Here is a 12,555-nt window from a genome sequence, read left to right on the forward strand (position 1 = left end):
GTACTTCTGAAGAGGAAATTTAGCCATAGAGGCATGATGGGTTCCTACTTTATGAACGCACATCTAAATGGTGGGGTTTTTTTGTGATATAGCAGTTTTAGGATACGTAAGATTTATGTGAACTCCTGCCTGTTCTCACAGAGTTGAGCTAAATGTTCTTGTGCCTACCTTCAGACAGATGCTAATATTAACTTAATTTTCAATGTATTAATGTAATCTGTGTGCTTTATCTAAGGTGTAAGTTTGTTCTCTATACATGTTTAGTTCTGTATGAATGAGGCACAGAAAGAAAAATCAATCATTGCTTCACAGAGAAATATGAACTCTGTTAGCTTCATTTTTCACACTGTGAAAATGACTTGACCTTCCTTTCCTCAGAAATCCAAATATCTCCAATCTGTATTCATAGCTAGGCACAAATTTTCCATTAACATTTTCTGGATAGAAAACTGTGATTTCATTATTCTTGTTTTGGGAGAAAATAAGCTTTTCTTTGGATAAAATGGAGTGTTCTCAGCGGAAAAGGTTTCTGTGCTGTCTCACAAGGGGTGCAGCTCAGTTAACTTGTGCCTCTGTGGCTGTGGACTGCTGGCCTTGGCCTGTCTCACCTGACCCACCATGGACAGTGTAATCTCTCCTCCTTCAGGAACAGGGACATTGGGGCAGGTGGTGGCAGCTGCACCCTGGCCTTTGGAGCACCACACAGGCCCTTGTTGCTAGTTCACACTTTCCTCACTGCCTTTGTATGTTCCTTTGCATACAGATTACAAAAATACTTTGGGTAAGGAGATTATCAAGGGATATAGGTAGGTTTGAAGGAGAAAGGATGAGGCTGGGATGTCCATTCCCTGCCTGAAACTCTCTTCTCCCCTGTTTGCTGCTGAACCTCATGAAGGAGGTGGGAAGTTTGACTGTTTTGGTGCAAGTCCAGCACCTCCAATAACTTCAGTGTTTTCAGCTTGTACGTCCACCCACGCCTTGGCCACAGCAGCCACACCAGAGGGGTCTGGGCATTTGTGCCTTTGCCAGAGGGGCACTCTGGCAGGAGGCAGGACTCCTTCTCCTGTAACCCCAAGTGGGGACAACCACCCAAGCCACCCACGAGGAGCATCTCGCCGCGAAGCCGGCTCTGGGCTGGTTGAGCAGGCCGGGCAGGGCGGCTGGCACAGGCGGGGCCGGGCGGGCTGGGGCAGCAGGGCCGGGTGCGATGGCAGCGGGGCTGGGCGGGATGGGGCAGCTGGGCCGGTGCGATGGCAGCGGGGCTGGGCGGGCTGGGGCAGCAGGGCCGGGTGCGATGGCAGCGGGGCTGGGCGGGCTGGGGCAGCAGGGCCGGGTGCGATGGCAGCGGGGCTGGGGCAGCAGGGCCGGTGCGATGGCAGCGGAGCTGGGGCAGCAGGGCCGGTGCGATGGCAGCGGGGCTGGGGCAGCAGGGCTGGGCGGGATGGGGCAGCGGGGCTGGGGCAGCAGGGCCGGTGCGATGGCAGCGGGGCTCCCGCCTGCAGCCTCGGCGGCAAAAGCGGAGCCTGACCGTGCTGAGCCAGCACTCCCCTTTGTGGCAGGCTGCGGGGCCGGGCCGCAGAGCACAGGGCCAGGAGGCCTTGCTGATCTTATTATCCCCGTTCTGAGCTGTTGCAGGTGCTGGGAACCGCAGTTGTATTTTCCACTATAACTGTAAAAGAGGTCACACCGAGGGCAGCTGAATTTTCTATTCCTGGCAGTTCGGGTAAATGAACCCTTGGCTGTGTGGAGCTAGAGCTGGGGCAGCCTCGTGCTTGTGTTTGCCCCTGAGGTGGGGCCTTGCAGAGGGTTCTGGATCCCTGTGCCAGCAGCCGGGCACTGAGGGAGCGGCTACACCCGACATGTCCCCAGCCCTTCGCTCCTGCAGGCCAGGTCTGGGTGAGCAGGTTCGTGCTCCACTGCTGTGTGTCCAGGCCAAGTGTGGCTGCTGTGTTCCTGGGGACAGGGCTGGGCATGGCCCTGTCCCTGCACCCCTGTGGGAGCAGATGTGTGTCGGGCACAGGGCTCCAGTGGAGCGTGGGCTGAGTGTCCCCAGTGGTGGCACTCAGGTGCATCCTTGAGGGCTTGAAACTGACTGCAGGAAGCTATTTGAAACCGACAGTGAAAAGCTGCTTCATTCACAAACTTTGTCACAGACCCGAGGGCACAGGGTGCTTGGGGAGCTCCAAGTGCCAAAGAAGCAACTTCTGAGGAGATCCATTACCTCTGCTATTGCTTGTCATGGGGACAGCAGGTTTGCTTGTGATGAAGGATCTCTCACCCCTTTGCTGGAACGAGCTCTGAAAGCCTTTTCAGGATCTGTTCTATCTTTTGCTAGTTTCTGAAGAATTGAAAAGGGTTTGCTTTAAGAAAGTGAAGGTGCTCATACCTGCAAAGTGATTTTTCTTTCTGTTGGGTAAGAGCCCTTTCTCTTTTGCAGGCTGCTTTGGTGCAGGGTGGCCAGCTGGCAGCCAAAAGACCCTCTGAGAAAACAGGAAGCAGAACTGTCTCCTTTTGTAAGTCCCACTGCTTTTAGTAAGTTGTTTGAGTTTAATGGTTGAAGTTCAATGCACTGAAAATAGGCAAGATATTGAATGTAAGTGATTAGGTGACAGACTAGGCTTTTAGTTTTATGAATAGTAATTGTTTGTTAAAAAACCTCTCTGTACCTGCATCTGGAGAAATGTGAAATTTTGAAAGTGTGACTCCACCTCCCATGTCGGTCTAAGGTATTCAAATTAGGATTTTGAATGGGGCCTTTAAAACCAACAATGCCGCTAAAATGAGTGAACAGAGGGGCCCAACTCATGATATTTTAAAGCTTGAGGGCCAGAGTAGTGTGTTTGAGTCAGTGGTGAAAACAGATGCAAGAAAGGAAATGCTGTGTGCACCTGATGTTCCTGCCAGAGGGTAAACTGGAGCCTTGTCTGTGGTGGCAGAGCTGGCTGCTGTGACCGGCTGTGTTGAGTCTCCTGGGGCTGGCACACAGCTGTGGAGACAGGAGCTCACCAAAATAAGGGTCATTTCAAACTTCACCAAGTCCTCAAGACTTGCTGGCATGCAGGGACGTTCTGTGATTGGTTCTGTGGAAGACTGAAGTAAAAATGAAGATGGCTTTGGTCTTGTGTTTGCAAAACCAATGTATGCACTTGTTTGCTCAGTGGGTATATATATTTGAAGTATTATAAATATAAAATGGATGTGAAAAGTCATAAGGCACTGGTTACTGCTAAGAAGGCAATTCAGATATGAAAGTGTGAATCTGGGTAGAGAATAATTTCATTTAGGGGATGGAGGGAGCAATGGGCTCCTTTCTGCTTATGTGTAGGGGCAGCCTGGGATTTGTGTTTGGCTTCTCCCTGAGATTGGTGGGGGAGTGGGGTGGGTTCTGTAGGGAGCTCTGGGATGCCCCTGACAATGTCCTGACTAATGCCCGTAAGTGAGCAGTGCCACTCCCCATCGCAGGGCCAGAAGGAAGGGTAATCATCCCAGTGGGAGAACAGGGTGCTGCCCTGGATCCAGACCTCACGGGGCTCGGGAGGGCCTTTTTCATCCCGCCTTCCTGGGCTGCCCCAGCCTGACTCTGCTCTGACCCTTGCCTGCCATCCTGCATCTCTCAGTGCAGCTGACCCGGAGCTCTGGCCTTGCCATGTCCGTGCAGGCAGGTTTGTCCACACAGCCAGCAGGAGCTGGCTTTGCCAATTAAATGATAGGATTATAGATGCTGGTTTGGTGTGTGTGTGTTTGGGTTTTTTTTTTTTTTTTTTTTTTTTTAATTCTCTCCCCTATTCCCCCTTCTCTGTCCCCCTTTCCGACCCCAGCCAGGCCTCCCTAGGTCTCCCGCAGGCGCGAAGCCGCTCCGCTCCCCGCATCCCCGCAGTTCCTCCTTCCAGCTAAACTTCCCCGCGCTCCCGGCGGGGGCTCGCGGCTCCGCCGGATCCCGGCGGTGCTGCCGCGGCGGCTCCATGCCGCGGCTTCGGGCCGCCCCGGCTCCTCCCCTCGCGGTGTGCGAGGCAGCCTGCCCGCCCGTCTGTGTGTGTGTGCGCCGGGCCGCCGCCGCCGCTGCGCTGCCTCTCCCAGCCGGGCACAGCCGCGCCGCGCTGCTGGCGGCGGCGGCGGCGCTCCGCCACCCCGGGCGGCTCCGCGCGGCCCCGCGGCGGCCGCCGCTCCCCGCGGCGCCGCTGCCCATGCGGGCCGGCCAGCGATAGCCGCGCCGGCTCGGCTCGGCTCGGCTCTGCGGGGCGGGGAGGGGGCACCACTTCTCTGAGTCTCCCCACCACATCGTTATGGACCTATTCGACTTTTTCAGGGACTGGGACTTAGAGCAGCAGTGGTAGGTTTTTTTGGGTGGTGGGTTTTTGGTTTTTTTTTTTTTTTTTTTTTGGTTTCTCCCCCTCCCGCACCACCTCCCCTCCCCGTCTCTCCACCCCTCTCCTTCTTCCAGCTGCCTCCTTCCTACCCTTCCCTGCTCGCTCCCCCGGTGCCGTAGCCTTTGTTGAGGGGCGCAGCACCCGGTGCCAGCGGGGAGCGGGTCCGCGCTGCGCCCGCGGGCAGCGGGGCCGGCCGGGGCAGCCGGTGCCGGCCGGCTCCAGCCACGCTCCGCGGCCCCGGCAGGGGAGCAGCGCTCGGAGCGCGGCGGCGGGGGGCGAAGTTGGCCCGCAGGGCAGCGCCGAGAGGTGCCGGGTGCCGGCTACGATCAGCGGTGGCAGCCCCCTCCCGAGCAGGGGCGGCGATGTTCCCCGGGATCGCGGCTTTGCTAATGTTGTGTTTACTGCTGTCACTGACAATGTTCCTTTCACGGGGAGAACCGCAACTGTAGTTTCGCTGTGTGGCACAGTTCGGCTGTAGCTCTGATCGGTGTGGGGGCTTCTGTTGCTGGTTTTGCTGGTTTCCTATTCTAGATGAAACGTTATTGAAGTTAGTTTTGGAAGTGGCAAGATCAGTACCCGTGATATTATAACAGGTCTTTTTTTTCTTGCCCGTCTCTGCATCATTTTTCTTTTATTTCTATTTATTTTAAGAATGGAATTTTAGGTTTATATTGCTCTGTAAATAGGTGCACACCTTAAAAAGATCGGTGCATCTGTTTAAGTGCATTGTAACTTGTTATCAAAGTGAACGTTAAGGAATTTTTGATGGGTGACAAGTAGCTGGGAAAGTTAGAATTTGGGTAGGTACTTAGTCACTTCTGTGGCTGGTTAATGAGATTATGCTTATTCTTTGGCTGGTTTTATTGGTTCTTTCTTTACTTTTCAATTTAGCGAATATAATTCCTTAACTATGCATGGGGAAATTCAGACGTTGGGTACTGCTTTGTGTAAATGCTTTTAGGCTGGAGTGCAGTTTGCCAAGGAAGAAAGACTAAAATACTGTATTTTGTGATCCTAATCTCTAAATGCCACACAGATTATATTTGTGTATGTATGTGCATTTGGACCTCGTGTTTTGCAGAGGGTTTACTTTACTTTGTTGGTAATATAAAGGTATGTCTAGGAAAAAGGTAATATATCTTGTTAATAACTATCATTTTGCCAAACAGGGTCTAACAGCTATACTTGCAAATCCATAGTAATCAGAACCAAATACCTGTCACGTTCCATTTTACAGCAATTGGGAGTAATTCCTCACAACCATAAATTACACTATATCAATATTAATCTGTAAGCAGGCGTTTTGGATCATGTGCATGTTTTATCAGCTCTGCATAATCCATTGTATTACATCTTTTTAATAATCATGCTGTTGTTATTTAAAAGTAATAATCACAATAAAATTAGTGCTCAATTAAATATTATGCTTCTACTACTCTATCTTTACTCTGCTACACTAATTTATTTTGCAGACAACTGATAACCACCGTATTACCACTCAAATAATATTTGCATGCAATTTGCCTAATTTATAATGTGGGTAACATTAATTTAATAGAAGCTGTTACAGCCCAATATGTGGGTGTAGTTCAAATACTAAGCATTTATAGGTATTGAGTTTTAGTGTTTGCTTAATAACTTACTTTCATTTGACCATGGTTTTATGTGGATTTAGAGATGTGCATCAGAAAGAAGGGAACTCTCGTGCCTCGGTTTTTCCATAAAATATGAATATATTGCCTCTCATTCTAAAATTCTATTTGCTGTTTTTTGTACTGTGAAAAGTGTTGTTTTTAGTGGTTTTAGGGTTCATGATGAGAGAACATTTTTACTTTGACTGTTTCAAACAGTTTGATATCTGCTCAAACTCTCTATGTGGCACAGGCGTTCACACATACTGCAGAGATCAAGTTGCATTTAGCTTTTAGCAATCCAATTAGTACATGTAAGTGCATATATAATATGTGGGTACATAATCTACATGTCTACACAAATGTGACATGTATTTTATTATACATGTAAATATGTTTGTCTCTGACAAGTAGTTGCATAGCTTACAGAGAGTTAAATTTAGCTCCTCTGTCCACAAACACGTGTATGTATGTAATGTGTTGTACATACATTGTCTCCACACACCCAGGAATATGCATGCACATCCATCAAGCTTTATTAATTTTGTCTCTGTATCCAATATGGTGTGGTTGCTTTGTAATATTTGCAAATAAGTACGTATAACATGATGTGTGAATTGCTACTTCTTATTTCGAAGCTGCCCTCCTTCTTCCTGTGAGCTGGCCTTTGTGAAACGTGTTTCACAAGCATTTATCAGGCAATTAGGGACCCTCTTCTGCATTCCTTGCAAACCCAAAACTTCTCCTAATCTGTGCTGCAATCACCAAGAAGGCAAGCTCAGGCCTACTGTGTGTGTGGGTGTTTGTATTATCTGTATGCAAAGTACAACAGAAACATCGTTAGCCTGAGAAATATATTAAAAAATATATTTATAGCTTGAGCAGAATTTTTTTTTTAATCTGATGAAAAGATGTTAAGGTAAACTTTCTTTGCCTTGCCTTTATACCAGGAAATGACTTTGTGAAAGTTACTCGTTGATGGGAAAAAAATAGTTAATTTCCCCCCACCTCCAGTGGAGGTACATTTTTGTGTCACTTCTTGAAACATATTTTCTCAAGAGCTGTGATTGTTACAGTGTGCATTGCCACTGCACATGTGCTGAAATTCTCACCTGGCCTTCCAGATGATTAGTCGGAGCTTTGTCTTGATGACACAAACTGCAGAATCAGCCCTTTAGTTTCCCATATTAGGAGAGATCACAGTAGTACAAGAATGAGATGTTTCATTGACTCTTCATTGTGAATGTGATTAGGAAGGTAGCTGAGAGTTGATGTCGGGTTTTTGTTAACGCTGGGGTAAAATGTGTAAAACGAGGCCACAAATATCCTTGTGGATGTTTTGCCAGACTTGAAAAAAACTGAAAAATACCCAAAACAATTTAGGTAAATGTAAACTCAGGATGAGATGAAAGGGCCAAAGCTGAAGTCTGCTATGATTCCTGGATGAATAAGAAGCGTTCACCTGGGCTTGCATTTAATATGAGCCATTCTATGAGGGAGAAAGAAAGGGAGATGGATATAATGAAAAGCTTGAATGCCTGTGTGCACCAAGGGGACCACTTGCTGTTAAAAATCAAATTTCATCTTTTAAATCACTTTCCATGCTTGTCTGTGGTAACCAAGTAAATGAAATCTTGCTGTGGCCTGGGACCATGTGGCTAGATTTGAACCTGCTTATGGAGCAAGGTGGTGTCATTAATCAGCAGCTGGGAAACAACAAAACCCAACAAAGACCCAACCACCCTGGAATATATACTCCTCACTAGCACAAACAAAGGCAGAAAAATTCTTGGTTTATGTTACATTGATTGTCATAGGTATTAATATTTTTAAGCCATCCAATCTTTAAAAAAGTGGAAGTTGAGAAAATACTTAGCAGAAAAATGCATATTGAGGTATGTAAATCAAAACCTGGCAAGGTAAAATAAGATGAGCAGGTATCAGTGTCATCTTAGCTGTGTGGTTGCAAGGAGGAAGACTTAGCCCTGCAGAGAAACAAGCCTCTTGTTTTTTTCCTATTTTATATTATGTATCACAAGTAGCCTAATTACAGCAAAACCAGCAAACTGCCAGTTATACAGGAAGAGGCTTAAACTCACTAAACTGTTATATAAATAGAAAGTTCAAAGGTCTGTTTGTGGCTGACAGAGCTGAGAACAGGCCATCTGTGGGCCAGGTTCCTCTCCTGTGTGAATGGAGAAACACACTGCATGCCACAGCAGCGCACTCTTTCAGCATAGTCCTCAACCTGGAGGGGGTGATCCTGCTCTCCAGACAAAGGTGAACTGTTTCACTTCCAGCCCTGGCTATTTCCGCCTCTTCACCCACCCTCCTGCTTCCCTCTCTGCCTTGTGCCCCTGCAGAAGACCTTCTCAGTTACTATTCTTTCACCAGGGATTATAATAACTCACTAAATGAAAAATCTTCTAAACGTGGAAACTGTGTTGTGTTTCTGATGGGAATGTGTGAAATAGAGTAGATAAGCTCTTTGGGAGTTAGATTTTTTTTTTTTTTAATTTTCATTTTAATGGGGTGATGGTGAGAGCATTAGTGTAGGAAAATGTCACATTTTGAATGGATTCTGAAAGATTTTTCTCCCTGTCCCTTTCTTTTCCCTAAGAAATATTACAGTTGAATTGCAGTTACTTTTTGGATTTGTATTACAGACATCCACGAGTAATTATTTAAGAATGTTTCATTTTGAATTTACTTTGAAAGTGTAAATGGATAGATTTACACCAGTGGCCACTGGTGGGTGTGTGAGGGGGATTAGATGCTGTCAAAACAAGCAGCTGAAGACCAAAAATAGTCTTGGGCCAAAACCTGTACTTGAAGTACATCCTGATTTAGTAATTCTTCCCTGGCTGATATTGAACTTCATGGAGTGTAAATCTTGAAAGAATTTGGCTGTTTGCAAACATTAAGCTCACATCTATCCTATGAGGCAAAATTACTATCAGTTTGACATCATTTGAATTGTTTTCCTAATGATTCATTCAAGAATTTAATGCCTTTTAAAATACACAAATTGGGATGGAGAGTAGATACTTCAGGTACTGTTCAACTATTCTGAAGCCAGGCAGAATTTGAGAGCATTTAAGCAGTTTGTACATGAATGCCAATTATATTGTTTGGGGTTTTCTTCTTAGTAAAAGACGGTACTATGATGCAGGTCCTTCAGTAAAGCAAAATTATTCCTTTTGTCTGACAAGAGTACTTCTGCAACCTGGAATTTTCTAAATAATTTAGAGTGGCAGATGTGATATTCTGCAAATGATTAACTTAAATATACTAAATGATCTTTGAGAAAATGGATGGACACTACTGGTCTTCTTATGCTTCTTAGGACTGTGACAATATGTCCTTTTTGGAAGGAGTATTGTGATGCTTTTTGTATTATGAGGTCCAAATTCAGTTTTTATCTAGATAAATAAAAATGCCCAGTATGGTGATATGGGATAAAATTTGTGCTAAACTTAGAAAAAGCACATGGACCTTAATTTAGCAGAGCCCATAGACAGGTATGGGGTTTTAAGCACATGAGAGATCTATTAAAACAACTCTGATTTCAAGTGAAGTTTCACCAGACTGGGTTCTTGATCACTCCCAAAATGCTCAATATGTTTTACTGACTAAACCCCAGCTTTTGATGTATATGGTAATGAAAGCAGATGTTATTTTTGCCTGTAGAGTACCCATCTATTTCCCTGAAATCTACAGCAGCTTTATGTGATTTCACCAATAACTGGGCAGTCAGAAAGAATGAAAATATTAAATCTCATTTTAAAAAAAATCTAGAGGGATTGAAAAAAGCATTTTATGCCTTAAACCCATGAAGCATTTAGAATAAGCATCTAAACAGATAGACCCTATCCTATATTTTCCCTGTGCCCTTAGTTTGAGGTAATGAAATTATTTTTGTGTCAAGGACTGGTAGGATTTGGTTCCTGAATGTTTGTTAAATGTATATATAGTCAATAAATGCCATGAAGAACCCGTGTCTTCCTCCAGCCTTGGTGTGAGTCATTGGCCAGTGATGCCAGTGAAGGTGCTCCCAGTTGACTTGAGAGGGCCCTTGATTTGCCCATTTTGGCCAAAAGGCAGACTTCTTTAAATGTGGAGCAACTGTCTAATGGCCAGGATCAGCAAGGCTCCCTGCGCATGCCTAATACTATGCATGTGGAAAAACTCCTCAGAGCCCAATTCTGAACCTGTCCAATTCAAATTTACTGCCTTTCTTTTACAGAAAGAAAAGAAAAATGGAGGGGAAAGCTTGAATCTTTTCTCTTGATTGCAGTTAGCAGAATGGATTTTCTAAAGCCATCAAACATCTATTAACACTGAAAACTGAAAATGTGCCACAATTCTGGGTTTTGCAATGTTGCAAATTCTTTCTTAAGCATTGGAAAAGAAGGTTGTAAATCAAGTAAGATGTCAAGTTAGTGTAACCTTCCATAATATTACATGGTCAGGAAGTCACAACAGTGACTCTAAAAGACAGCTCTTTCATCCTTTTATTGTTACTGAATGTTCTGTGTTGATGCTTTGTAACCAAAATATTTGTTTAAATTGTTCTAATAGCTTTGGTCAGAGGTCAGAAGGTACATTACTCCTGACTAATGGACAACTTAGAGATTAAAAAAAATCAGAGGAAGGATGGCAGTGTGTGTGTCAGTAGCTTTTAAGCTCCATTTTGAATAACTTCTAATGAGACAGTTGTTTGACCAAAGATTCTCACTAAGGCCATATGATGCTAAGTCTTTATTTGTGAGGAAATTGTAGGGGAATGAGCTCGAGGGCTTGTTTTCAAATACACTGTACTGGAGTCCAGTCTTGAAGAAACTTTATAAAAATTGTATATTGCTCCTAAATTTCAACAGGGCTGCTATTGAGTGCAGTCAGTTTGATGGGTTTACAAGGTTGGGCTCGTAGTGCTGAAAAAGTAATGTGGAGCAAGAGAGCTGAGGTAAGGGAATAACCCAAAACTTCCTGCAGTTAACTTCCCAGCTGTTACAAAGTGTTTTATCATGAAGACACTATTTCTCAACTTGTTCATAGCAGATCAACGACATAAATTGTTATGACTTTTAAGCAAAGGTCTGTAGTTTCTTTGGTAAAACTGTATGTTTTAATGTTAAATGTTTTAATAATATTAACTGTATGTTAAATGTTTTAATAACATTTTATTAATTATTCAAATTAAGCCCCTGAGAGAAGAAAAATCTCACTTGAAATATTTTTTCCTTGTGACTTCAGCTGTCAATCTGTCTTTTTGCTGGAGATTATAACTGAGTCCTTATTTCATGGAATTTGGGATGGTGAGTTTTAAGGAGAGTTGGAGATGATACCACAACTGGAAGCTGATTTTCTTTGTAGGTGGAGCAAAGAATAGGGAATGCCATTTACTATGTGTGGTGTGTAAGACTTGTTTAGTGAGGAGCTGTAGTCAGCAGTTCAGATTCCTGACTCACATGCTGCATGGTGCTACCAGTTATAGTAAGACATGAATAGCCCACTCATAATTATATGTAGTTATAGGGGTGTGGGGTATTAACAACCAGCAAAGAAGAAAACAAGATAGAGCACCAAGTTAAAAATCACTGAGTTGTTCTTTTGACAAGTATTATAATAGCTATTTTTGTATGCTGTGGGTGTGCATGATGTTGTGGAATGAGTAGATTCTGTAGCTCTACATTGCCAGTGCCTGGGGCTCAAACCTGCAGAAGCCTTACTACTGAGACTAGTGCTTTTTCCATTTGGCACTTATTTGCATGGACTGTTGGCAGGATTCAATTGTAGCTCAAAAGTTTTCTTGGACATCCAAGTGTAGGCTCTTTTGATAGGTGATAGTATCTGCATCCTGCAAAGTGATAGACACCTGAAAGTGACACTGGGTAAAAGCAGAGCAGTCCTTGGTGGCTTATGATCTGTGCTGAGAAGGTGGCTTCATAATGGAATGTTTCTTATTTAAAGTGGTTTTATGTCTGAGGGTAACAGCATGTTCTGTAAGTCTACTTTTTTTTTTTTTTTTGGTCCTTTATTACTGGTTTAGGTCAAGATTTCTCTTGTGAGGAAAAAGAACATATAACTGTCAGTAGAGAAAGCAAATGCAAAGCTTTAAATATAAACTATTAAATATAAACTATTATTAAGGTCTCCTGTTCCTATTTATTTCAGTCTCATGTCATGAGGGTAACTGAGATCCTGCAGTAATATGGTGTTTAGGTGAGTGTTTCTGTGCTGCTGTCAGTAACCACACTTGTATTTGAGAATACTATCTTGGAACATTATATGTCTGTTGGTTATGGACCTCTTAGTGTGCCAAAGTAAGAGATGTGTTCAGAAGCTTGCACATGCTTTAGATCTCAGTCCTGAACTCTCAGGTGAGACCCCCACAGCTTGGGGGGCAGCCAGTTCATGTATGAGAGCTTTGGGCTGCTCTTTTGAATGTGGGGGTGATTTTTCTTCCAGTTTCTTTCCTGTAGAACAATGGAGTGACATTCTTCCTGGTGTTTCCTATGAAGAATAATGATGAGGAATTATCTTCTCTGTCTACA

The 12,555-nt window shown here is 44.4% G+C and overlaps 1 protein-coding gene across 4 annotated transcripts in view; it reads left to right on the forward strand.

Annotated features, from left to right (window-relative positions):
• Positions 1-4,054: 4,054 nt before the first annotated feature.
• Positions 4,055-12,555, forward strand: part of AFF2 (ALF transcription elongation factor 2) — a 326,975-nt gene continuing 318,474 nt past the window's right edge. For 3 of the 4 annotated variants that reach the window (XM_054641636.2, XM_077186247.1, XM_077186243.1), the window contains exon 1: positions 4,056-4,330. In XM_054641636.2, coding sequence (XP_054497611.1) covers positions 4,284-4,330 — 47 coding nt within the window. In that variant the 5' untranslated portion in view covers positions 4,056-4,283. Of the gene's footprint in view, positions 4,331-12,555 lie in introns of all 4 variants that reach the window. The other variant, XM_077186245.1, reaches the window with a different exon arrangement.

The sequence above is a fragment of the Agelaius phoeniceus genome, chromosome 14, assembly GCF_051311805.1.
Source record: "Agelaius phoeniceus isolate bAgePho1 chromosome 14, bAgePho1.hap1, whole genome shotgun sequence".
NCBI classification, from domain to species: domain Eukaryota; kingdom Metazoa; phylum Chordata; class Aves; order Passeriformes; family Icteridae; genus Agelaius; species Agelaius phoeniceus.